This window comes from Lynx canadensis, chromosome A3 (assembly GCF_007474595.2).
Source record: "Lynx canadensis isolate LIC74 chromosome A3, mLynCan4.pri.v2, whole genome shotgun sequence".
Classification (NCBI taxonomy): domain Eukaryota; kingdom Metazoa; phylum Chordata; class Mammalia; order Carnivora; family Felidae; genus Lynx; species Lynx canadensis.
The window spans coordinates 49,728,274-49,755,345 of NC_044305.1; the positions used below are offsets into that span (position 1 = coordinate 49,728,274).

A 27,072-nucleotide genomic window follows, 5' to 3' on the forward strand; every position below is an offset into this window, starting at 1 on the left:
AGTCCCCTGTGGGGGCAGCTTGAAACCTTCTTTCTTCTTAAGCCATGAACCTTCTCATTCCCAGGTTACTGAGCCCAGACGTAAGAATCTGGCCCTTTACTAGCACCCAGTGGTGAAAAGCAGGATTTTTAGAGGGTGCCAGGTGGAGGCAGCAGAACTGCAGGGGAGACTGGTTTGGCAAAAAAGCTGAATACCAAAAGAGCCACCCCCAGTGAATAATTGAGGTGGTGCTCATGGGCCAGAACTAGAAACCCTGCACTCCAGGACCCCAAGTTCTTTCATGGACCCCTACCAGGGGCTCGCTTGGGGTCTGTGGGTGAAACCCAAGAGCCTGCTGATCAATACCAACATCCAGCAAGCTTGCTAAGTGTGAGGTTGAAGAGAGCCTAAATTTTATGCCATCTAACTCATCTGGAGAAACAGTGACCCCATGAATACACCTTTCCCTGAGACAACACCACTCCCTGAGTTGACCTCTATCCACATCTGGAAGAAGGGAGAAAAGGAATGCCCAGGGTCCCTAGCCTTATAGAGCTGCACCTCCTCCCATGTGGCTGGCTCTCAGCATGGCCTGGGGCCAGCTGGAAACATCACTGAGAACACAACAAACAGACCACCACCACGATTTTATTCTTAAATAAATGCTCAGTCTAAGGCCAGGTTAGGCAGACAGGTGGGCAGAAAGCAGAGGAAGTGCAGGTCATGGGCACCTCCCCCGCTCTGAGAGGTGGGGCCCGCCCAAAGAGGGAGGGATGGCCTATGTAGGCAAGCAGGGTGTTCCAGGTGGGAGGGGCCAGTCAAACCATTAGAGTCCATTCTGTGTGTGCCAGGAAGGGACAGATGAATCCATCTCCCCATAATCTCACCAATGGTGCTGGAAAGCTCAGCGTGGTCCCAATACCCCATGCTTCCTGCACTTGGCTCCCCATGCCCAGCTCAGGAAGTGTGGGATCAACCAGCTGGAGGCTGGCCTGCTCTTTCACTGTCTTCCCAACAAGAGCTCAGGTTAAGTGGCAACAAGAGGGAGAGGGGATCACATGCCTGCAATCTGTGTTTTCCACAAGGATCCGTGCTCCCAGCCATCTGGGGCAGGTGCCTCAGGTCTGCCGGGGCCTCCTCTGCCTGCCCCAGCTGGCATCCGAGTCCGCTCTCCAGGGGCATCGAAGATGCTGGCACCCCCTGGGCTCCAGAGTGCCAGGCTGCCAGAGCGAAGGAGAGGAGGGCAGAGGTCTTCATGCTCCTTTAGGCAGCAAGACTCAGTGCTGGCGCCCAGGTTCTGACTTCCCCAGGAATTCCCTAGACCAGGTGAGGACAACCATCAGCCAAACCCTGAGCCCACACCAGAGGTCCTGCCCCCTATGATCCTCAAAGGGCCCACCTGAGAAGGAGCGTGGAGGACCACCCCTACTCAGAAAGCCCGAGTTAAACAAACAGGTCACCAATGGCATTGGCTTGGTCAAATCCCAACCCTGTAGGATGAAGACCTGGTAACAGGCTACTATTCTTTGTTCTAAACTCTGAGCTATACTCTGAGCTAAATTTTCTGCATCATATTCCTTTTATGCTGGGGAAAATGACAACTCTAGAGCAAACCCACACACTCAGCTCACAGTCCCATCTCGGCAACCCAGGTCCATGATGCAGGAAATGGCAAACTGCTAAAGAAATGCAGCTTTGCCTCTGGACCTGCCAAGGCAGCCACAAGAGAGCTGAAGTGTGATGGGATAAAATTCAAGATGGCTGATTCAAATACTTCCATGCTCAGCTGCCCCAAGAAGGTGAATTCGCACCTGGGCCGGGAAGTGGAAGGCTGCCTGCGCCTTAGGTGGGAGGCAGGGAGGCTTGGCAGCACCTGCCTGAGTGATGGAATAGGTCCCAGCACAAAAGCCTGGGCTCCTGGGTGGGGCCAGGCTGTGTCCAGTCCACACTGCCCTTTGCCACCGCCTTGCCCTTCAGGCTTGGGCTCTGCACCCAGGCACAAGACGGTTGCCCATGGCCAAAGCCCATGTCCTGGCCCTGGACAGTGGCCATCATGACGCAGCCAGGAGCATAGCCTCCCTTCAAGAAGCAGCTGGGGACAAATAAGCTTTTGAGAGCTAGCCCAGAGTCTCCCAAGTGCTGTGTGCACAGGGGCAGGACCTGATGGGTATGTGGGAAGGGACTGAGGCCTGACCTGCAGTGGCTGGGGTGCATGTCTACATGCTGGATGCTCCCCTGAGCATGGTGTCCATGCAGGCCACACAGCCCATACCACAGGGAAATCACTGCCCTGTCTGATCATGGGAATGGTCCAGAAGGGAGGGGTGATAAACACTCAACCCCTCTCCATGGAGATGAAAGGCTCTTGAATCGCAGTGACTCCTGGCCCCACTGAGGCAGCTTTAGAGGCTATGGCTGCTGCATGCCTGGCCTGAGCCGTCACCACCCAGGCGAGTTCCTGGTGAGGGGAGAATTCCTCACCTCAGTATCCGTGGGAGCTCAGGGCTCTTGTAGATATACTTGTGCCTGTAGCCGAGGTCTGAGTGAAAGGGAATAAACTGAACTTTGAAGTCTCGGAAGCTTCGAGATGGAGCAGCGATGTTGTAGAGCTGGGATGAGGAAGAGATGGGTCAGCACCCACAGATGGCAGCCCTGTGGGCAACCTGCCTGGTGGTCTCCCCACTATAGAGACCAGTGAGTGGCTGCTGCCTCCAAAGAGCAACCCAAGCTCCCAGCAAATAGCACTGCTGCAGCCTGCACGGCTTGGCCCGGGGAAAGGGGTGCTAGCAGGAGCCCAGCCCAGCCTCGGCTCCTCGGCCTGACGTTTGAGACCCTCTGTCCTCATGCCTATCTCCCAGATGGCCTTTCCTCAGGGGGCAGCAAGGCGGATGAGTCCACATTATGGGAAGAGCTGCCTGCTGTGCAATGGTATGCTGGCCAGAGTGCCCGGAGAAGTCCCACTGGTGGAGGATGCCGGGCATCCACCTCAGACTTCACTGTGTGCCGGGGTCAAGGTCAGTCAGCAGGTTGGCTCACAATCCCTCCCACCCTGGAGACTGCTCAGCTCTGTGGGTCTGGGTATCTGCTGCTGGGCAGTCCTGTGTGCCTGCACTCTCTGAAGGGAGGGGACCTGGCCCTGCTGGAACTTGCTGGCACCCGGGCCTCACTCCCTCTAGGCTGCCCCTGTCCCTCACCATCACCATGCCAGGTGGTGCTGTCTCCCATAGCACTCTCACTTACACATCTAGTGCTGCTTCCTGGCAGCAAAGGCAAAGCAAACTCAGCAAAAGCAAACACAGAGGCCCCACAACAGCATGGCATTTCTGTCATCAGTCCAATCCCAAAAACAAGAGAACAGACAGAGGTCTGTATGAAGTCTACTGACTGAGACCCCCATGTTGGAGCCAAGGTGGGGCCACATCCTCCTCCTTGAGAGTTCTTTCCCTCCAGCCAACAACGAGTGAGTCCTCCTGCTGAATACCAGGTAGTGAAGTCCCTGTCACCCCAAGACCTCTGCACAGGGACCGGGAGCCATCTGCTTACTTCTCAGGTCTCCTCTGGCCATCACCAAATGTGCTGGTGAAGACGTTCACACCCTCAAACTTACCTTTGCTGATAAGGCATCAACTGTTGGCCTCCACCCCAATCCTGCTGACCTCCCCTGCTGTTCTCTTCCTCACAAGGGGCACCTGCCAGCAGCAGGACTCCCTCCATGTCTGCCTAGGCCCAGCTGGCCCAAATGGGAGCCTGCTAGATGCCTGCCCACACCGGGGGTAGCACCTGACACCCACCTTTCTGCCAAGCTGGAAGGGCACAACTGGGTCGTCCTCAGCATGCAGGATGAGCAGGGAGCAGGAGATGTGCTTCACACTGTGGGAGGAGAAAGCACTAGACCAGGACCCTGGGAGTCTCTAGCCCTGCCTGTGGTTCAACAGCTACAATTCTGCTGGGCTTTTCACTAGAGAACTAAGTTGATTTCCCATATATCTCTACCAACATCTATTCAGTCAAGTCTAGAGATGGATTCACTCACCAAATCTGGCCCCTCCCTGTGTATTTTCTGAAAATTGAAAATAATTATTTTTGCCACTAGACATATTCTTTAAAAGTTACAAAACAGGGACACCTGGGTGGCTCGGTCAGTTGAGTGTCTACTCTTGATTTTGGCTGAGGTCATGATCTCAGGGTCTCAGAAGCCTACTTAAGATCCTCTCCCCACCTCCCCACTTGCACATGAACACACACACTCTCTTTCTTAAACAAGTTACAAAACAGTATTTACATACCAAATAACTTAGGTGGTCCAGGAAATGTATTGCAAATGAATGCTACTAGCAATATGTTGGTACAAAAGTCCATAACCTCTAACTTGTCTTTGTTGAAAAGGACATTTAAGGTACTCCTGAATGTTTACAAATAAATTAACATTTTCAATAGGTTCACATAATTCAAACCCTCCAATATACCACATAATGGATGGGCTGTGGGACTGGATAGGCCCCGGAGTCTCTTGGCAGCCCCTCACTAAGCTCTCAGGTGAACTGGTAGATATGGCACCCACCTGGTCCTGGTGGTTGCATTCTGATCTGGGGGCTCCATGAGGGCAGCACTGGGCAAGCCTGCCACCTGGCAGGACCTGGGCCAGGAGGCCTGACGCCCCACCAACGCCGAGCCCAGACAGCAAGTCTGCACTTCTGCTAGTGGCACACCCGTATGCCCACTCTCCCCCTGTTCTGCTTCCAGGGAGGAACATTTCTGGTGTGCGGGTCACACTGTGATAGTGGAATGGCTCATCTTTGCAGAATTTCCCCAATAAGTAGTATGTCCTAACCTCTGCCCGCTCTGGGAAAGGCCTAGTTCCTATGCTGTCACCTTAGCAAGTATTTGGCAACCAAGCTGCCCAAGTGGGGGCTCCTGACTTCCAGTGGGTGAAGTAGTGCTGGCCCCCTAATGCTCAGCTGGGAGCAGGACCCAACACTCACTGTGGTGCTTGTTGTTGTGGTTTTAGAAGCAATCTTGCTTATTCAGATAACTCTTCTTTAAGTTCCTAAACAATAATATTTACAAACCAGCAGGTTTGGGGTTATGTTTGCTCAAATTTTAGTTTGTTCTATTTTTAGAACCAAAACACATAATTAAGGAGAAAAATATTCCATTTTTTCACATTCTGTTTCAAAGTGTAGACTTTAAATGCTAACTGAACATTTAGATAAGAATTTTTATCCTTTCCTTTTAATTTTTTTTGAAGACATTAAAACCCATGAAATAAAGATATCACAAAGACAACGTCAACAGAATCTGAACATTGTTCTAAGAAAGAATCCTTAACTAGAATTTTTAACTGTTGGTTGACCTAACAGAAATTTTTTTTAATCAAGTATTCTTTCTCTTTTTTTTAATTTTTTTTTTTTAACGTTTATTTATTTTTGGGACAGAGAGAGACAGAGCATGAACGGGGGAGGGTCAGAGAGAGGGAGACACAGAATCGGAAGCAGGCTCCAGGCTCCGAGCTGTCAGCACAGAGCCCGACGCGGGGCTCGAACTCACGGACCACAAGATCATGACCTGAGCCGAAGTCGGCCGCTTAACCGACTGAGCCACCCAGGCGCCCCAATCAAGTATTCTTTCTTATTTTTTTTAAGTTTATTCACTATTTTGAGAGAGAGACAGAGAGAGTGCAAGCAGGGAAGGGGCAGAGAGAGGAAGAGAGAGAGAATCCCAAGAAGGCTCCATGCTATCAGCACAGAGCCCCACTTGGGGCTTGATCTCACTAACCGTGAGGTTATGACCTGAGCCGAAACCAAGAATGTTTAACTCACTGAGCCACCCAGGTACCCTCAGAAACATTTTTTTTTAATGTTTTTTATTTATTTTTGAGAGAGAGGGAGACAGAGTGCGAGTGGGGGAGGAGCAGAGAGAGAGAGGAAGATACAGAATCTGAAGCAGGCTCCAGACTCTGAGCTGTCAGCAACAGAGACCGACATGGGGCTCAAACCCACAAACCATGAGATCATGACATGAGCTGAAGTCAGACGCTTAACCAACTGAGCCACCCAGGCACCCTACCCTTAGAAATATTTTTAATAATGAACTTTGTAACATCTTTCTATAACCAAACATAAATCAAATGGGTGAGGCAGTCATTTTTTGAGTAACAGTTACTATTACTGCTTTAGAACCTGTCAGAAGTTCTGGTTTTGGCGGACTATTCACAAATAAAACAACTATGTGGGCATGTTGTCTTTCTATTGCTTTAAAGCCATAGTCTTCAAATCCCCTTTCTCTAAGTTGCAGCTGTCAGCCTGACCTGCCCTTTATGAAGGTCAAATGGTTAGAGAAGAACCCCCAGTATTCAGAATTCCATCCTATTTAATTAAAGTGACTAGTCCTGGGGGTGCTTTTCTAAATTCAAAAATGAGGTTTTCTACCACAGTACTCACTTTTCATCATTAGCAAATTTAATTCCACTGCTTGTAATGGGGTCGAGGAAAAACCAGTCAAACCCAGGGAAGTATCGATATATCTGAAGGCGACATGGAAACAAAGTGCAGAAGCATCAATTAAAACAGCCATGGAGAAGTCAAGGGTGTTGAGTGCCCAGGGGTCTCCTCTGCTTCTGAGCTGGCTGACCTGTTGCCCCACCAAAGCTGTGCTGGGGTGCCCTGCCACCCTTGTCCTTGGACCATAGATTCCCTTCTAGAAGGGCCCCTGGACTGGCCATAGTGGGGTTGCCCACAAAATGGGCTCCCACACCTCAGACCAGCAGTTGGGACTGGCTCAGAGACCATACTTCCCACAGACATCAGGGCCTCCATCCCTGGGAAAACAGGGATTCATGTAACTTGGGCGAAAGCAACATCAAAGAAGTAAGACTATATAAAGGACTCCTCTGGTCTGCAACAGAGCAGCATGAGGTCAGGTGGTAAGCCACCCCCTCCAACCCCCCCCAGAACACATGGTCAGCCAAGAAGCAGTGGGACAGAAGAGGACACAGAGAAGCCCCAGAGGATCCAAGGCCTTGGTCCTGACAGGTAAGGAGGGCCTGATTCACTCTGGAATCCCCAGTAGGGTTTACCTGGGGCATCACCTGGAGACACGACTGGGAGAGCCTGGCAGCTTGCTGAGCACCATCCATGTGGACAGAGAGCAGGTGCACCCACCAGCTCCATGTCTGGGGAAGCAGCCAGGATAGCAGCTACCAGCCCGGGCTGGACCCCATGGGGCAAAGATGCCGGGTAGACAAACCATGCCACAGAAACAAGGCCTCCTTCGGGGTCCTGCTGCCCTTAGATGACCCAGCTGTAAACCCATCCTTCTCCCTGGCCATAGAGTTTTAACATTCCCGGACAGCTCTGTAGTCAGGCCAGTGCCCCAAACTAAACAAGGATTAATTTTTAATAAAATCTATATTCATTAGAATATTTAAATCATATTTTATCATTATTTTCACTTTATACTTATTTACATAAAAGTTTCCTTTATACTAATTATTTTAATAATGAAACTAGGCCAATTTTTAATAATATTTGTACTTGCCACTGAGAACGGATGGCTCTTAGCTTCTTCACGGATATTAGTGAATGGAGATTCCAATATAAGAGCATCGGGAGGCGTCTCTAGATAAATAAAACAAATAGGGAGCTCTGAGGTGGGCAAGAAGCCCCCATGGGGGAACTATGGGAGGGACTGGACCATGGACCCCAGGTGCCCGCCCAGCCAGCCTGCATGGTTGGTGCTCGGGAAGTGCCCATGCAAGGGGCCCACACAGGGGACACTTGGGTGACCATGATTCGCTCCCCAAACCACACCTCCTAGAACTGTGTATCAGGAGCCCAACCCCTGAGGAGACTCTGCCAGCTACTTGAGAATCCATGGGGAAGGCAGGCCTGGTTCAGCTGAGGGTCTGCCCAGACCCCAGCCTCAACGCCCAGCCCACAGGACTCCGAGAAGACACCAAACGCTATTGCTGTGCCGCTCGTCCCAGCACCCACCTCTCAAACATGCTGCCTGCCCTGCCCAGGCCCCAAGACCAGGAGGAGGCTGTGCCCACACAACCAGGACTCACATTGACACACAAGCCCCTACCTCGCTCACACAGGCGCCGCACCAGGTTTGTTGCCACTCTGAGAAGGGAGGAAGAAACAGTTCAGTTGTATGATGACAAAAATTGTTTTAAAGGACTGTTTAAAGGAAAAATTGTTTTCAAGACTGTTCTAGTCTTGAAAGTGGCCAGAGAAGAGGTAGGATCTGTGAAGTGGTTGGTGGGGCTCCAGGGGTGGGGGAGGGTGTGGACAAAGATGCCCCAGGACTGTGGTAGGCCCTGCTGCCCCTGCCATCAGCCAAACCCTCTGACAAGGATGGCGATGAGAGCCCCCAGGGCTCTTGCTGTCCCATGCAGACAGCCACGGCAGGACTGCCTGCTCCTCACTCTGCCCAGGCTCCTCTCTGCAGGCACACGGTTCACTCTCCCTGGCACTTCCCAGCCCATAGAACCCACCCAACTGCAGCACACTGTCTGAGGTGAGAAGCAAGGGGACAAGGGGGCCACAGCCACTGCACCCAAAGGAAAGGCTGTTGGAAAAGGGACAGCTGCTGAAGGTCTTGGGACTCTGGGCCTTGAGCACAGTGCTCCTTTTAGAAACACTCTGGACCTTACATCAGCAGAAGCAGTTCAGGCGGCCCCAAATGGAATATTAAACTGCTTCTCGTCTTGGCAGATGTAGGAAGGAAAGCACCCACTGCTGCCTCCCCAAAGTTCTCTGCTAAGCCAAATACAGGCTAAATGCATGCCATCAAAATGCCATCAAAGCCCCGGCACTCAGGCTTGCCAGCCAGCACCTGCCCTCCAAAGCCAGGAGATGCAGAGCTCAAGTGCATCTAGGACTCCAGCCCTGTCCCGTTCTGCTCTGAAGACCTCTCCCTGAGGCATACTTTTACGGCAAGTGTGCCCATCCTTCCTGCAGAGGGGGATGGCCACCCCACGACTGCCCATGTGTGTCTCAAGTCACTTCTTGGGTTGAGGAGTTAAAGTAGCTCAAACTCTTCATGGTCTTCTGTGGTGCTTGATCCCCTACCCCTACCATGGGAATGAGGGACAAGGCTTGCTGGGACTAAGGGTGTCATCGGATCCAGAAGCCACTAGGGCACTCTTTGAGAGATCAGGTAGTAAGTTGCCCTGTGAAAACCTGTTCCCCCAAGGCTCTATCATGCTGCAAACTCACCCAGTGCCTAGGGAATGACCCCAAATATATACAGGGTTGTCTCCACTTCTTGCTTTGATCCAGTCAAAAACATGGAGTGCGTCATACGTCATGCCTCGCTCTGATGGCGTTCCTACTGAGTCTCCCCACCCTGGATGGAGAGGAGCAGCAAGTGGAGGAAGTTAAACCCAGCTCATGGAAACTCTTGAGGAGCAGGCTCATCCCTTTCTTTCTCAACAGGCAGCTCAGGGCAGTCTGGGGCAATGGAAGTCTCTGCTACCACAAACTATAGCCCCATGTGCAGGGTGTCTGGACAAGCCTGCTCCTACTTCTCCCACTTCCTCACAACCCCAGTTACAACCCCTGAACCCAAACAGCCATCCACACACTCTCATCCTAGTCCAGATGAACAACTGTAGATGGGGGCAGTCTGACACAGATTCCTGCGAGCAAAAAGGACAGCAACCTCCCCAATGCTCAGGGCTTGCTGGTGGCTGGCCCAAGATGAAAGGTCAGTGAGACCCCAGCCCACCCAGGAGCCTCTGTAGGACAGAGCGTCCCAGGGGGTCCCTGGACCCAGTTTGGCCCTATAGCCCAGCTAAAGACAGATGTGGGAAGCCAGACGAGGGCGTGAGGGAGAGGGATGGATTCCAGGCTCAAGGCAACTCTGACCCAGAAAGGGAAGGGGCTCTTAGCATAGCAGAAGAAAGCTAACCATCTGTGCCCCCAGACTGTATCTTCCCCCAGGGCCCTCCCCCTGGGCTCTTGGAAAGGGCAAGTGCCACTGTCATTTCCAGCAACTCAGCAGTGAGTCATCATCAAATGATCTGAAAGCACCACAAGGCTCAGAAAAAGCCAGTTCTGCTGCATAAGCAAAACCCACAGTTCGTGTGTACATGCCACCTCCCCTGGGCATCCCAAATGCCAGATTAGGGAAAGGACTACGCAGGAGATAATGCCAGACTGAGAGGCTTAGGGCATGGATGGGAGGATGGGACCCAAGGACAGGGAAATGTGGAGACACAGACAGACAGAGACCAGGATAGGGAGACACAGTCAGAGGGTGGGCTTAGAAATGCAGAAACTCAGTGAGAACTGGAAAGAAGAAGTGCTATGAGGGATTTCACTTCCTGGTAGAAACACAGGGAGATGAACAAGGACGAAGGCCACCCCTTCTCATCACCCTCAGTTCTCCAGCACTCAGCAAGAACAGAAAACCCTTTTTAGCATGGAGAAAAGGATAAGTGGGTGAACTACTTTCCAGATCCTTTATCTGCAGTTTTTCCCAGCCCAGAATTTTCATCATGATGGAACATTCTTCTGTGAAAGAATCATCCCTGTTTTAGGCAGAATAACAGCCCCCACAGAAGTCTCTGTCCTCATCCCTGGAGCCTATGAATATGTTAAATTATGTGGGCAAGCAGGGGGACTGAGGATGCAGAAAGAATTCAGGCCACTGATCAGTGAACTGATGGGCAATTATCAGCTCACCCACATGGGTACAAAGTAATCACCAGGGTCTATATAACAAGTGAGAGAGAAAGACAAAAGACAGGGTCAGAGTGACCAGACCCAAGAGGCCATGAGTCAAAGAACAAGGACAGCTTCGAGAAACTGGAAAAGGCAAGGAATCAGATTCTCCCAGAACCTCCTAAAGGGACCGGCCTTGCCAACACCTGGTATTCAGCCCAGTGGCTAAAGATTTTGTACTTTTGACCTCCAGAACTGCAAGATAATAACTCTGTGCTGTTTCAAGACATCAAGTTTGTGGTAATTTTTTACAGAAGCAAGAAGAAACTAACACAACCCCCATATCCTTGCCATGAGGGTATCGACACCGCTGCCCAACCCCACAAGATCAGGCTAAGCTGGCCAAGCAGCCCTTTGACTTCTGACCTCTGCTGTTGAGACTACAGGAGGCCTATACTTCTCCCAGTCAACACAAAGTATTTTCCTGGCTCATTAAGGTGCACACATCAAACTGTGGGTTTTCAATCTCTTCAGGGGCAATCCCCCTGATTCATTCAAGAAAGAAAATATATTAAGGGGCAAGAAGAAGAATCTACCTTCTCCTAAGAGTTCTTTTTCCTGCTTTCAGAACTTTAGCAAGACAAGCTCTCCTGCCTATAAAGTGTGTCTGCTGAGCAGCTTTGGGGGGTTCTGAATCCAATAAAGAAGAAAAAAGACAGTATTTTCTACATTGAAAATGCTGCTGACAGAGGATATATGCTGGGGTTCCAGGCACCGGAGCCTCCACTTCAGGAAGGATGCCCTGCATCTGTGTGAAGGACACACACGGTCCCTCCACCACCTTTCCACATTTGTCATCACCACAGGTTGGGGCACCACAAGCTGCTAGCACTGTTTAAGCCTCTCAGGGTGATGCCTGCACAGCAGACCCTGAAGTGAGCACTGGGAGGGCCCAGACACACACTTGCAAAAGAACTCACCTCTGTAGTCAAAGGTGACCACGTGGTAACCAAGGGAACTCAGCACCTGTAAAGTGAAAAATAAATATCTGGGCAACAAATCCATGCATCCTGGATCGAGGGCAACTTGCCTCCGACTAAACCCAGTCTAATTCAGTCTTAGTGCCCTGCACACAATGGGAGCTTAATAAAGATTGGTACCATGCTGCCCCATTCCCCATTATAAAACCCAGATGTCAACTGCTGCTACAGGACACGGGTGTGCCCTCTGCCTCAGGAATATAGGAAGAATGGCTCTCCCACAGGTGAGACTGCTAGAGTACCTCCACATTCACATGGGCTCACAGGGCAGACACCCAGAGACCAGAGACCCAGGGGCAGGGCCTCTATGGTGCAGAGACTGCATCTGGGATTCTGACTGCAACCTAGCATTTCTCAGACTTTAAGTTTCTGTTGAATTTTTCTGTTATAAGAACAAAATCCCTCCAGACTGTATGATCTCTTGCATTAGATAACTATTCACAGCCCTTGCCTGAGCCCTCCTGGAGTGTGCCCAGAGCCAAGTGAAAGCTGCCAGGCACAAACTTCCCCCAAATCACCCAAGGCGGTGTGCTCCTTTCTCCTTAGGCTGCCCCAGGGCGGCCTACAGCACTTCCTTCCAGCTCCACGCTGCCTGCCTAGCCTGCACCTCCAGGGTCACACCTGCTCCAGGTAGGAAGTCTTTCTGTGAATACAAACCTCAACTGGGGACCACAGCTCTGCAAGCACACCCCCTCTCTGACTTGATCCAATTCACTCGAGGAAACAAACCCACCAAGAGCCCATAGCAGCCCCTGTCCTCGGTGTATGAGGGACAGAGCAGTGCCCACATGATACAGATATTCCCACACATCTGCATCTGTCCCTCTTTGCTGGGTTAGCCAATGCAGACATCCACCCATGTGAGGAGAGGACGTGGGAGATGGCGCGGTGAGGCCCTGGCACTCTGGAGTCAACTATACGTTTCAGGCTCTGAGACTCAAGCTTCTGAAGAAGACAAGCAGGCAGAAGTGAGGGTCTAAAAGCCTGCCTAGGAGACACACTGTCACCTCCCCCAGGTCGGCTGTGGGCCTCCTCCTTGGTGCACCTCCTGCAGAGGTGAGATTTCCATGTGGCAGAGCTCCTGACCCTGCAACTTGGCAGAAGTGTGGCTCCACTTCTGCTCTCAGTAGTACTTGTTTTATAGGAGAAACACAGCATTTAACAATTTCAAATGCCTTTAATATAATTGTCAATATCTGGCATCTGATTCCCAAAGTTCATTCATTCTGCTTTTGGAAGCTCTCCCTAGAGGCAGCATTATAGGGAAGCACTCCATGGTAATGGCTTCCGTGAAGGCAGTGTTGGAAAGGCCAATGCAGATCAACTCTCATAAGTACTGGAGGGACTCACTTGTGTTCATGTCTCCTGGGAAGAGCAGTGGGAAACATTTAGGTGATGTTCTCTCCTTCCTATACCATATGGACACCGCTCTGCACATCATACACACTTTGTATTTTGCTTTGCTTGTTTTACACTGAGTACCCCACTGCCCGTCATCACACTGAGAACCCCACTCTGCCCATCATCCACATTGTGGACCCCACTTTGCCCGTCATCACACTGTGGACCCTACTCCACCCATCATCCACAATGTGGACCCCATTCTTCCCATTATCACATTGAGGACCCCACTCTGCCCGTCATCCATACTGTGGACCCCACTCTGCCCATCATCACACTGTGGACCCCACTTTGCCTGTCATCACACTGTGGACCCCACTCCGCCCATCATCCACACTGTGAACCCCACTCCGCCCATCATCCACACTGTGGACCCCACTCCACCCGTCATCCACATTACAGACCCCACTCTACCCATTGTCACACTGTGGACCCCACTCCACCCATCATCACACTGTGGACCCCACTCCACCCGTCATCCACATTGTGGACCCCATTCTTCCCATTATCACACTGAGGACCCCACTCTGCCTGTCATCCATACTGTGGACCCCCCTCTGCCCATCATCACACTGTGGACCCCACTTTGCCCATCATCACACTGTGGACCCCACTCCACCCGTCATCCACATTACAGACCCCACTCCACCACCCATCGTCACACTGTGGACCCCACTTCACCCATCATCACACTGTGGACCCCACTCCACCCGTCATCTACACTGTGGACCCCATTCTTCCCATTATCACACTGAGGACCCCACTCTGCCCATCATCCACACTGTGGACCCCATTCTGCCCATCATCACACTGCGGACCCCACTTGTCCATCGTCACACAGTGGACCCCACTCTGTCCATCACACTGTGGACCCCACTTTGCCCGTCATCACACTATGGACCCCACTCTGCCCATCATCACACTGTGGACCCCTACTCTGCCTGTCATCACACCGTGGACCCCACTCCACCCATCATCCACTTTGTGGACCCCACTCCGCCCTTCATCACACTGTGGACCCCACTCTGCCCATCATCCACATTACAGACCCCATGCCGCCCATTGTCACACTGTGGACCCCACTCCGCCCATCATCACACTGAGGACCCCACTCCATCCGTCATCACACTGTGGACCCCACTCTGCTCATCATCCGCATTGTGGACCCCACTCCATCTGTCATCACACTGTGGACCCACTCCACCCGTCATCATACTGGGGACCCCACTCTGCCTGTGGTCACCACACTGTTTGTCATACAATTGTGTGCCATCCTCACCTACCTTGTAAAGCTCCACTCGGTGGTCACCTCCTCTAAAGAATCAGGGAAAAGGAAACAAGAATGGGTGTTAGCACATCTTTTAAAAAAGGCAGGCCCCAGGGTCAGTACTGGAGTGTCTGGGTCTGTAGTGACTTGTTCCTTCAATACATACAAAGAGGGTCAATGGTGATAGGTGACCTCCTCTGCAGGGCACCCTAAGTGGCTCCAAGCTTATTTCTGACAGTACCATGCCAAGCAAGGGACCGCCTTAGTACTTTTGGGATATTTCTTATTTATTACCACACTTGTATTTTTGACTAGGTAATACATGTATACAATACAAAATCCAGAAGACACAAAAGAATGCACAGTAAGCCCCTCACTCCTGCCCAGGATCCAGCTCTTCCCTCAAGTCCCCCGTGTCAGGGACCACCACGTAGGCAGAGACGAAGGTGCTTCTTTACCATAGGTACCTGCCACATACTCTACTGCCTCTCACTTTTTTAGTATATGTGCTGCCGAAGCGAGCACGGCCTCTCACTTTTTAAAAAAAAATGCTTATTTATTTATTCTAAACATAGAGTATGAGTCGGGGAGGGAAAGAGAGAAAGAAAGAGAGAGAGAGAGAGAGAGAGAGTCAGAGAGAGAGAGACAGAGAGAATCCCAAGCAGGCTCCAGGCTCAGTGCATAGCCCAACGTGGGCTCAATCTCATGACCACAAGATCATGACCTGAGCCAAAATCAAGAACAGGACACTTAACCACCCAAGCCACTCAGGCACCCCTGTCTCTCACTTTTCACTCAGTAAATCACAGCCAACTTGCAGTATTTGCAGTTCCCCTCTGCCTTATCTTGCAGTTGTTCTGGTTCTTTCCTATCTGCTGTTAACCTGAGTTTTGCTGCCATGTCCAGCCTGTGCTGATATCCCTTTGCAAACGTGACGTGTGATCCATGTGTGGAATATGTTCCTACACACAGAACTGCTGGGTAGAAGGTGTGTGTGATCATAAGCTTAACTATTACTGCCCAGCCATCTTCAGAGGGGCCCTGGCCCATCTCCTAGCCCCATACTCACACACTAGCGTGTAGTGGACACTTATTACTGAGGCTGAACAGGCTTTTGTGCACCCGAACTGTTATGTGTGTCTACACTTCTTTGTCCGAGGACTATCTACCCCTTCTCACACTTTCTGTCCAGTTATTGGTCAGCTGTTACTGTGGACAGACACCAAAGTGGGGATGGGGCTGCCTCAGGAAGGAAAGTGTGTCAATGGGCAGGCTCACCCTGTCTAGCCTTCTTAATGGTTTTCCTTTTTTTTTTTTTTTTAATTTTTTTTTCAACGTTTTTATTTTATTTTTGGGACAGAGAGAGACAGAGCATGAACGGGGGAGAGAGAGGGAGACACAGAATCGGAAACAGGCTCCAGGCTCTGAGTCATCAGCCCAGAGCCTGACGCGGGGCTCGAACTCCTGGACCGCGAGATCGTGACCTGGCTGAAGTCGGACGCTTAGCCGACTGCGCCACCCAGGTGCCCCATGGTTTTCCTTTTTTATAGCTAAGAGCACTCTGGCCATTTTGGGTGTGTATGTGTGCGTGTGTGTGTGTGTGTGTGTGTGTGTGTGTGTGTGTGTGGGCAGGGACTGTCACTGAGAGAGACAAGGATGAGACAAAGGAGGAAAACCAATACAATGAAGCCACAGAAATACAAGGGAATAAATTTCAGGACCAGAAGGAAATAATGTAAAATGTTTTCAGTTATCTTTGGAGGCATTCATGGTGGCTTTTGTCTAGATTGTTCAAATTCCCTACCTTGCACAAAAAGAAGAGGTTGAGCACATGATAAAATGTGAGGCAGTAGCCAGGGACTGGACCCCAGGGAGCCAGGGCCACTGCAATCCTGCTAGGCCAAGGGGTGGCCAGCAGGTCTATGTAGGCAGTCTCTGGGGAGACGGGGATGGGGGCAGCAACACTTTCAAAGTCTCAATGCTCCTTCAAACTGGAAGTTTAGGCTACTCTTTTTTACCATGTGACTGGCATTGCTTAACTGAAGCTTATTCCCAGTAAACTATGAACTTCCTCATTTATACAAAGATGCTACCAGAGCTATTAGTAACCACTTACTCTTTGAAAAGCAGAAGAGAAACCCACTGTAGTTTGTCCCAGACAAAGAGGAAAGTAAACTGCCAAGTGCATGCATGATTCTGCAGATACACACTCTGCTCTCCAGGCTCACACACCATCCTTGCAGGCTTCACTTCCCGGACTTCCTGCAGTGTCCACTGTGCAGCCCCTCTGCTCCAACACCACCATGCTTTCCTTGCCCCTCCAGAAAGGCCCATGAATTGATCTCCTTGTTGGTTCTGCCTATAAAATGACATCCCCCCAGCCAAGGTGCCACACTGACCCTCACCCAGACCCTGCTGTGGCCCTCCCTCCTGTCGGCTCCTGCTGGCTCTTTCTCACACACCCTAAGGAAGCTGCAACAACAGTGACCCTCCTGGAGGTTTTCAGGCACTGCTTTGTTCAGAAAACGCACCTCCTCCCTCCTCACCCTGCTCTTCCAGACACTCTTCTGTAAGGTCAACCACATGGGTAGAAGGAACAGACCCGCACCCTGGGATGACAGACCCTCCCAGCTAATCTGAAGGACACATCACTAAAGCCACTCTTGAAAAGCACCTGGGATAAACCTGGGCAAAGGGTTTTGCCTGGTACAGACAGTGCCTCAGCAGTGGCCCAGCAGGACACACTGGCATCATTGACTTACAGCTGGGATAGACAACTCACACTCAACAGCTGATGTGACAGCACTGACAAGCCTGTCTGCGCACACCCAGCTGGGGTGCCTCTGGCCTCCCTCTGCTTTTGGCCACCCCTCCTTTGATGTCACCCCCACCTCTCAGCAATCATTGCCCCTTGCAAGGAAGTATGCCTTCGCCTGCAGACGGGCACGCCTGCCAGTGAGAAAGTGCCAGACTGCCTGCGACCCTCACAGTGGGATGACAGACTCTCATACTGGGAAGACAGATCCCCACCCTTGGACAACAGATACTTACCCTGGGACGACTGACCCTCCTCATATAGGACAACAGACTTCCACACAGGGATGACAGATCCTCACACTGGGATGACAGACCCCCACACTGGGACGACAGATCCTCACTCACACTGGGATGACACAACCCCACACTGGGATGACAGACCCTCACACTAGGATGACAGACTCCACCCTGGGATGACAGACCCCCACCCTGGCATGACAGATCCTCACACTGGGATGACAGATCCTTACCCTGGGATGACAAACTCCACCCTGGGATGACAGAGCACCCCCTGGGACAACAGATCCTCACGGTGGGATGACAGACCCTCACCGTGGGATGACAGGGGTGGCTGATGAACAGGAGACAGCATTCCGCAGGGGTGCTGCAGTCCTAAAGTGTCACAATGACCCCTCTGAGGGACCACTGTTCCTTACTCAGAGAAACTTATTTCCTAAATCACAGGCCCTCACTTTGCCCTTTAAATTCTATCAGGAAGAAGAAAACACCCACTCTGGCCCAGAATCTGGGTCACTATGACAGAGACACAGCTTCCTCCACTCCACCTAGGTGCCAGGCTCACATAAGGGGTTTCTGGACACAGCTTCCCATACCTGCTTAACACAGGAGTTCCCAGGGTGCCTGGGTGGCTCAGTTGATTAGGCATCTGATTCTTGGTTTTGGCTTGGGTCATGATTTCATGGTTCATGGGCTCGAGCCCCAAGTCAGGCTGTGTGCTGATGGTGTGGAGCCTGCTTGAGATTCTCTCTCTCTGCCCCTCCCCTGCTTGTGCTCCCTCCCTCAAAATAAATAAATAAACTTAAAAAAAAAAAAAGGAGTTCCCAAGGAAACTGCACCTGGGCCCATCATGCATACAGCCCACTTTGCTCTGAGCCTATAGGGACACTGCTTCATGAAAGTTTCACCTTGACCCCTTTTCCCCAAACTCCATAAACACTGCCTTTTCCTGTGTTCTCAGGATGCTCCATGGCCCCACTGTCTGCACACTCCCTCACTGCAGTGGATCAGTAGAACCAACTGGGCCAGGACCTTCCCACCTCATAAAGGAGTCAGCAATCAGAGAAGACATACTGCGTGGGCTCCTCTTCCTCACCTGGTGCCTGCATTTCCGTGCAGGTACAGGATGATAGGGTGGCTGGTAGCCAAGACATCCTCATACCACATCTGGTCCTTTCCTTGGGCGTCCTTCCACCAGACGGCAGGGACAGTGTGCCTGAAACAGAAGCAGAGCAGAGTGACATAATCAAATGATGGCAATTGTTGATAGAATGATGGAGGAATAGAGTCACAAGTGAGCAGAGAACAGGACAGAAGGGCTGGAGAGACAAACTGCCCTCATCACAAGGAGAAATAACTACAGAGCTTCAAGCTACAGGGATGGTTTCTGACAGATTTCCTGACTTGCACCTGGGCCCCCTCTGGGCCACAGAAGCTCCCTCTGGTAGCAGTTGCGTGGGACAGGGGCGAGTATGAGGTAGGGTTTCTCGCGTGTGAACTGGAGTTCTGTAAGGTACAATCTATTCTGGCTCAGTCACCAGGCCTTCACCTGGGCCTTACACAGAATGAGCACTTAATAAGTACTAGCCAAGTAACATCATTTTCTCTTATACATACCTATACTTAAAAAAAAAAAGTTTTTTAATGTTCATACATACCTATATTTTTAAACTGTACACAATTTAACTCACAACGTACTTAAGATAGTTCATGCTATCATGGGTGCTAATTCAGCAACACTGATCTTTATGAGCTGGACTAGAAGCCTGGCCATCCTTAAAGCACCCTTTCTAATGCACAACACATTCAAGGGCCTGCTCACAAGGCATCTGGGAGCAGACCCATCTCTGTAGGAGGAGATGCTGCAGGCTGACATGCTGTGTGGATGAACTGGCAATAAGCCTGACTCATCCCACACCTGGCCAGGCAGGTGGGCTCGGTCTCTCTGGCCAGAACTGTCCTCCAGGGAGATGCTCCGGTTAATCTGAAGTCAGTCCACAACAAATACTGTTAATCACAGAGGAGGGTCTGTAAAACATACATTTATTAGCAAGAATGTTTGAAAGTATTAAATGGCCATTTTTTAAATTTTCTAGCTCTTAAGTATTAGTATTTAATTTCTAACATTTCTTTCGTTCATTCCAGAGGCTTGCATTTTGGGTGATTCTGACCATAATTATCACTCTCTGGCAATTACAAATCCATGGGATGGAAAGGCACATTTTAAAGGTGCTGGAGAACACCTGGATGGCTCAGTTGGTTAAGTGTCCGACTCTTGGTTTTGGCTCAGGTCATGATCTCACAGTTCCATGAGTTTGAGCCCTGTATTGGACTCTGCACTGGCAGCATGGAGCCTGCTTGGGATTCTCTCTCTACCCCCACTCTCTCTGCCCCTCCTCCACTCATGCTGTGTCTGTCTCTCTCTAAATAAACAAACTAAAACAAAATTAAATACAAAAAATAAAGGTGCTTGAAGCTGATTCACTTCTGGGAAGCAGCCTACTCCAAACCGGAGGCTCCTAAAGGCCAGGGAAGGTCACAGTCAGAGGGAAGGGACCCTATTTTCCCAGGGCTCTCCTGCCCTCTGCCAGGTAGAGAGTTTATGCCCATAGACAAGCAACTGAGAACAAGCCTACTGCCACCCGAGGGCCCACACAGTCCTCATGAAAACACAGGGTGCAGACGTGGGCAGGCAGCAGGGTCCCAGCAGCATACAGCCTGGCTGTCACTACCCTTGGTCTCACCATTGTTGTCACTAAGTACAACCTTCTTGTGTGACTGCTGTGAGAGCTTTCAGCCTATCAGCACCACAAACACCCCTCCTGCTATATAACTGCCCTACCTGAGGAAGAGGTCCCCACTAACTCCCTGTGTCTCAAAGCACAGACCACACTAACCAGCAGGAGGGCTGACTAATTCCCTCACCAAAGAGCTCTGAGCAAAACACGCCAAGCTTCTGACTGAAGACAGAAGAGCAAAGTGTCCCATGCATACACATTGGTCAGCAAATGCAAGATTAAATTAAACCAGCAATAACAAAAGACTAGTGCCAGCATCAACTCCTAGAACAATAATCTCCCTTCCTATTTTATATTCTTTACCCAGGACCATTAGAAATGCCTGAACTTCCCCACAGCCCACACTGGGAAGCCACCCACAGCATTTTGTTTAGAAGCATCTCACATACACAGCAGTTTTCTGTGACAGCAGAGAGAGACATTATGGCTACTGAAAGGGAAACCCAGCCACATAAAGGGGCAGTGATGCTGAGCTGCTTCTGAGAGAAAAAGGAAAACACCACAGAAAATTGGTCAATTTTAATTTAGTTGTTCAGAAACACCCACTTTTCCACAGCGAAAAAAACATGAAAATAAATTCCAAGGAGTCACAGAGAAGTCACAGAGCTTACATCCAATTTAAATTTGTGGCTCAAAAAAGTAAATATGAGGAAGATAGCAAACACCATCATTATCAACTGCTGGGAGTGCTGCACATGAAAGAAATCCAGCTATCTCCAATGTTTAGATGCTCCCTTCTCTGAGAACAAAGGGTGCATTTCGAACCTGCGGTCATGATTCCATACTCATACTCTCCTTTTTCCCCCTGGAAATAAAGTTCTCTGCAACAAACAGCCTGGTTCACAAAGCCTTCGCTATTTGAAAATCTCAGAACAGAATTTGGTGCCATCTCATCGTGTTCCATCCATTAGGATCAAATTTAGCCAAGATCTCTGCTTTGGAAACAGAGGAGGGTGAAGATAAAAATGGATGTACAATCGTTTTGGACGACATTGGCCACACTGCCCAGCACTCACCAGACTCCAATGGTCACGTCTTCCTCTGGCTGGAGGTAGTAATTACACGTGTGATTCAAACCTTGATCCTGCGGTTTTTTCAAGTCAATGAAATAGGGAACCCTCACTGTGGGGGGACAAAGAGATGGAAACCAGGATTAGTGGGGGCAGATGGACACACACGCACACACGTGCACACACATACAGCAGAGGCAAAGCTCTTAAGAAGCGCAAAGTCTTTTCCAAAGCAAGAATGCCAGGTGCACAGGGCCCTCCAGCCTCAGATGCAGAGCTGAGAGAGAGGGTGCTGGAATACTGCAAGCACACCTGCACATCCTCCAGCAAGGACGAGGTCTGAGTAGTGATGGTCCTTTGATGGTTGTTCAAGGTGAGAAGATACAAGTGAGGGAACGCAAGATCCCCGAAGAGCCTCAGGGACATTGTGGCCCTGAGAGAGGCTGGAGATGGGGAGGCCAGCCAGGACTGGCTAAGCCGCAACTGAAGGCTGGAGTCAGGGTGCTGGTGGAAGGGACTGTGGGAAAAGTGACAGGCAGATGGAGTGTTCTGGAGCTGGGGCCACAGCACTCAGTGACCAAGTGATTGTGGGTATGAGTCAGTCAAGTGGGGTCCCAAAGTTTCTAAATCCGTCACTTCATGCCGACAGGCCAGTGGAAGATAAGGTATGGGCGCAGGGAATCCACAGAGTCCATCCAGAGTTGAGTGACGCTGAGTGGAACTGTACAGCAGAAGCCCTAGATTTTATAGGTCGCCTGCCAAGAGGACAGGATTCTGTGGGGCACCCACACTAAGGAAAATCTGGGAGCCTTTAGCTGGAGACCAGTCAAGACCCACTGACCTGGAGGAATGTCCGCGAACTACAGGTAGAAGAGCAGGGAAGGAGAGAGATGACATGTATACTGCACAGTCCTACACTGCCATTGTAAAGACAAGCAAGCAACATCACACCACCACCACCCACATGTGACTTGTAAAGAAATACAGGAAGACACAGGCCAGGCTGTTAGTGAAGAGTGTGTGTGTGTGCACATGAGCACATGCACAGGGCAGATAGGGGATATTTAATTTTTCCTTTATATACTGTTGTACTTTTACTTCTTGTGGCGAACACAATTTTTAAAGATATATTTAGTTAAAAATTGAAACACTTAAAAAAAAAACCCAAAACCTTAAGGTGCAACTTACTTTATAAAATGGCAACTCCCAAAAGGGGTAGCAACAAAGAGCAGGATGGTACTGACTAGCCAATCCCACCTTGCATAAGGGAGTCACATACCTCTGTACAGTTTTCTTTGGTGAAGAGAGTAGTTTCATCACATAACTGCACATATCCACATGGTACAAAAGTCAAACATGCTCATCTCCTGTTATCATCCCATTTGTGAGCCACAACCATTGATCTCCCACCTCAGGGCCTTTGCACTTGCTGTCCTCACAACCTGAGTGCTCTCCTGCCACATACCTGCACATCTAGCTCTCACTTCTTCAAATGCCCACTGCAGCTCACTACACATTTGCTGAAGAAATGAAATACCCCCTCGGGAGGACATGGGGGTACACACAAGCTCCTTCCCCAGAAATGCCCTGAGAATTTCACACCATGCAAGGAGACAAATCCACTCACCAAGGCTGCTGCCTGTACCTCCAGTTTCTTAACCCATCTCTTCCCTAAGAAGCAGGCTAAATTTTTTCAACTTTAATCATTCCTTTCTCTCAAAAGAAGAATGGCCATCAAAGGAGGTAGCATCACACTTCCTGGTGTTCACACCATGCCAGCCCTGCACTGCGCATACCCTCCTGTAGTGCTTCCTGTGATGTGCATACCACCACTTCCATTTTACAGCTCTTGTTAAGTCACCAGCTCACATATCACAGAACTGAGACTTGCACCCAAGCAGCCTGACTCCACAGCCCACACTCTTGGCTAATCAGATGGGAAGGAAGAAGGGAAATGGCTCTGATACAGACTGGCCCTAATGTCCTTTCTAGGGGTTGATTAGTGCCCCCCCAAAGAGATACACTGAAGTCCCAACCCCCAGCCCATCAGAATGCGACTTTATTTGGAAATAGGGTCTTTACAGAGATAATTAAGCTAAAGTGAGATCATGAGGTGGACCCTGATCCAGTGTAAGTGGTGTCCTTATCAAAAAGGAAAATTGGGACACTGACACAGACAAGGACAGAGGAAGACAGTGTAAAGACACCAGGAGGAGGCAGCCGCATGACCACAGAGGCAGCTACAAGCCGAGGAATACCACGGACTACCAGCCACCACCAAAGGCTAGGAGGAGGCACAGAAGGACTGTGCCCAGAGTCTCAGGGAGCATGGGCCTGAGACATCTTGATTTCAGGCTTCCAGGCTCTAGAACTGGGAGAGAATAAAATTCTGTTGTTTTAAGCCAGCCAGTTTGTGGTTATTTGTTACATCTGCCCCCAGGGATGAATGTGGCCATGCTCTGGAGCTCAGATCTTACTCTGGCAATGGGACTCAGAGAAGCCTCCCTACCAGAAGGCCCTTGGAAAGGACCTCTCTTTCTTGTGCTATTTCAGACACAGGTACCTACTCCTGCAATCTCCATTCTGGGACTTTGTTCCATGTTGTGGAAACTGAAGGCTGCAGCTTATTGGGCCAGTTCATCATCTGACAACTGTGAAGTGAAATGACTTCCTCAATAAAACTCTGAAAACCGGAACCTGGTGCCCACTGTCCATTCCACACCCAGTCTGTCTTAATTCCACTCCTGAGGCTGGAATTACCCACCCTCCACCTCCCATGCCAAGCAGAAAGTGGGTGTCATCAAGGACTGAGGGCACTTGGCTTCCACTGGCTCAGCTCTCAGGCCTCAGGCTGGTTCTGTGTCGGAAGAGAAGGCGGCCAAGCCACTTACAAACTTCCCCAGTGCTCTGAGAGGACCCCCTACCTGTGAAAAGTGTTTAATGAGGATTGGCAGCTAATCCCAAAAGCTTCCAGGCCTGAGAAATCTAGGAACTGAGAAGCCAAATTCTACTCCAGGAGGACCTCATTCCCCAAAACTTATCTTCCAGTTCACCTTTATTTCTGTTTTAGAAATACCCATGAAAAAGGAGGCAGTGAATGCACCAAGTCCAGCAAATGCCACCTGTAAACCTCTCTGGAGTGAAGGTCCCTGGTCAGTCCGGGGTGTCAGAGAGCTCCAGAGAGTAAGTGGCCAGAGGAACCACTGGGAACTACTGGTCTGAGTGAGCAGAAACTCCACAAAGGGCCAGGTCAAGTGGTGCAAGGAGGAGGGTTGTGGGATCTGCCCAGGCCAGAACACACCTCACTCCTGGTGTCCAGGAACAAATGAGTACCAGGACCCTTTGACCTCCTGTGTGATCACATCCCTTGGCCATATGACCCTCAGAGACCCTGCTTCTTCCATAGGGTTGAGTCAGGGACACAGCACAGGGCCCATTGGCAGTGCACAAGGTGCGTGGCAGGGGCAGGAGTGAGGAATCTGGGACAGGGACAGGAACAATGACTGAGCTCCTCATGGCTATGTATGTAAGTTCGGCCTCACATACAGCTTAACTGCACAGCCCAGGAACCCAAAACACAGGCCGCTGTGTCCAGGCCAGCAGGGCCCAACCAGCTGCTTCAACCCTTCCTTCCCATTTTGCATTATCTGCCCCCTGGCCACACCGTCACTTACCAGCAACCACCTACCAATGCTCATGATCCCGCACAAATGGTGCTCAGTGAATAACCAGTGAGTACATAAATGAATAGAAAACAACCTCATCTATTATCCCTTCTTTAGACCATCTGGAAAATATGTGATAGGGTGAGAGGCTATGGCTACTTAGCCATAATGGACATTTTTCACTGCCTGACATTTTAAATATTGGGGCTACCTTTCATCCCAGTCACTGATGCACTGGAAGAGTGCTAACAAGGTGCTAACAAGGGGAGGGCCAGAGGGCCCTGGGTTTTATCAAATTTTAACTACATGATGTGGGCTGCAGGGGCTTCCCTAATAAGAAAAGGGGTAAGAAAGGAAAATAGTATGGAGGTTCCCCAAAAAATTAAAAATAGAACTATCCTATGATTATACTGTGTGGATATTTACCCCCAAAATACAAAACCATTAATTCAAAAAAATATATGCATCCCCACGTTTATTACAGCATTATTTACAATTGCCAGATTATGGAAGCAGCTCAAGTGTCCACGGATAGACAAATGAATAAGGACAATGTAGCGTGTGTGTGCGTGCACACACACACACATACACACACACCTGACTATTACTCAGACATAAAAAAAAAGGGCCATAGCTTCCCATTGTGACAACATGGATAGATCTACAGTGTATTATGCCAAGTGAAATAATCAGAGAAAGACAAATACCATATGATTTCATTCATATGTGGAATCTAAAACAAAAACAAAAAGAAATGAATAAACAAGCAATAAGCAGAATCAGACCTACAAACACAGAGAACAAACTGATGGTTGCCAGAGAGAAGTGTTGGTGGGGGAGCAGGGAGGGGGGGGACGATGGGCAAAATAGGAGAAGGGGAGTGGGAGGTACAGGATTCCAGTTCTGCAGTAAGTTAGTCACAGGGATGAAAGGCACAGCATAAGGAATAGTCAATAATACTGTAATCATGTTTATGATATACTCATGGTAAGCACAGCCTAATTTTTAAACTTATCCAGTCACTATGCTGTATACCTGAAACTAATGTAACATTGTGTGTCAACTACACTCAAATAAAAAAAATTTAAAAGAAAGACAGCTATCAAGGTTAACAGGGACTGCTAAGAGGAAGGAAAAAGAGGAAGCTTAAGAATTATTGTCCCAGAGAATGTTAAAGCAAGTTGGCTGGCCTTCTGCTTTAAAAACAAATATATAATTTATATATCTAACCTATTTCCAAAAAAAGGCCCAAGGTAATGTGCAGAGGAGCAGTTCTGTGCAGGCCTCTGAACTGAAACATTCCTTTCACCAAGAGATAGTTCTAGATCTGAGGGGAAAAGAATTGCAGAGAAGATAGCTAGATTTCATTACACAGCCATAAAAAAGGATGAGATCTTGCCATTTTGAGACAACACAGATGGTATATGCTAAGTGAAATAAATCAGAGAAAGAGAGATACCATATGATTTCACTTACACGTGGAATCTATAAAACAAATGGAATCTACAAAACAAAAGAACAAACAAACAAAAAAACTGAAACCAGACCCACAAATACAGAGAACAAACTGGTGGTTGCCAGAGGGGAAGGGGGTGGGAAGACGGGCAAAATAGGGGAAGGGGATGAAGAGGTACAAACTTCTAGTTAAATACATATATCATGAAGATAAAAAGTACAGCACAGGGAATACAGTCTATAATATTGTAGCAAATTAGTATACTGACAGATGGTAACTACACTTATTGTGAGGAGCCCCGAGAATGCATATAATTGTTGAAGCTCTGTGTTATACACCTGAAACTAATGTAATACTATATGCCAACTATACTTCAGTTTAACAACAAAAAAGTTATCTAGACTTCAAGACCACAAATACTGGGTATCACCCAACATCACTGAGATGGAATCATACTTTTGAACCTGAGTATGAAAAGCACATATATTTATATTTATGTGTAGAGACTCAGACAAAAGAGACCAGCAGGAAATATATAAGCAACAAAGTTAACAATTTTCTCAGAATGATTTTCTTTTTCTTCTTTTATTACCATTCAGGGCTTTGCAGTTAATTTTGTTTTTGGAATGATCATATATTTTTTGCTTATGAAATATATTCAAAGTAGAATAATGCCTGAAACCATAGGAGCTAAGCTTTTTCTAAAGTTTATTTATCTGATTTATGAATTTG

The 27,072-nt window shown here is 49.4% G+C and overlaps 1 protein-coding gene across 1 annotated transcript in view; it reads right to left on the bottom strand.

The window, feature by feature from the left end:
* Positions 1-609: 609 nt before the first annotated feature.
* ABHD12 (abhydrolase domain containing 12, lysophospholipase) overlaps positions 610-27,072 on the bottom strand; it is an 89,406-nt gene continuing 62,943 nt past the window's right edge. Inside the window, exons 3-13 of the mRNA XM_030310243.1 lie at positions 21,226-21,331; positions 18,508-18,627; positions 14,374-14,404; positions 11,630-11,675; positions 9,201-9,330; positions 8,065-8,102; positions 7,516-7,595; positions 6,420-6,502; positions 3,771-3,849; positions 2,461-2,588; positions 610-1,296 (exon numbers count right to left, since the gene is read on the bottom strand). Coding sequence (XP_030166103.1) covers positions 1,257-1,296; positions 2,461-2,588; positions 3,771-3,849; positions 6,420-6,502; positions 7,516-7,595; positions 8,065-8,102; positions 9,201-9,330; positions 11,630-11,675; positions 14,374-14,404; positions 18,508-18,627; positions 21,226-21,331 — 881 coding nt within the window. The 3' untranslated portion in view covers positions 610-1,256. The remainder of the gene's footprint in view (positions 1,297-2,460; positions 2,589-3,770; positions 3,850-6,419; positions 6,503-7,515; positions 7,596-8,064; positions 8,103-9,200; positions 9,331-11,629; positions 11,676-14,373; positions 14,405-18,507; positions 18,628-21,225; positions 21,332-27,072) is intronic.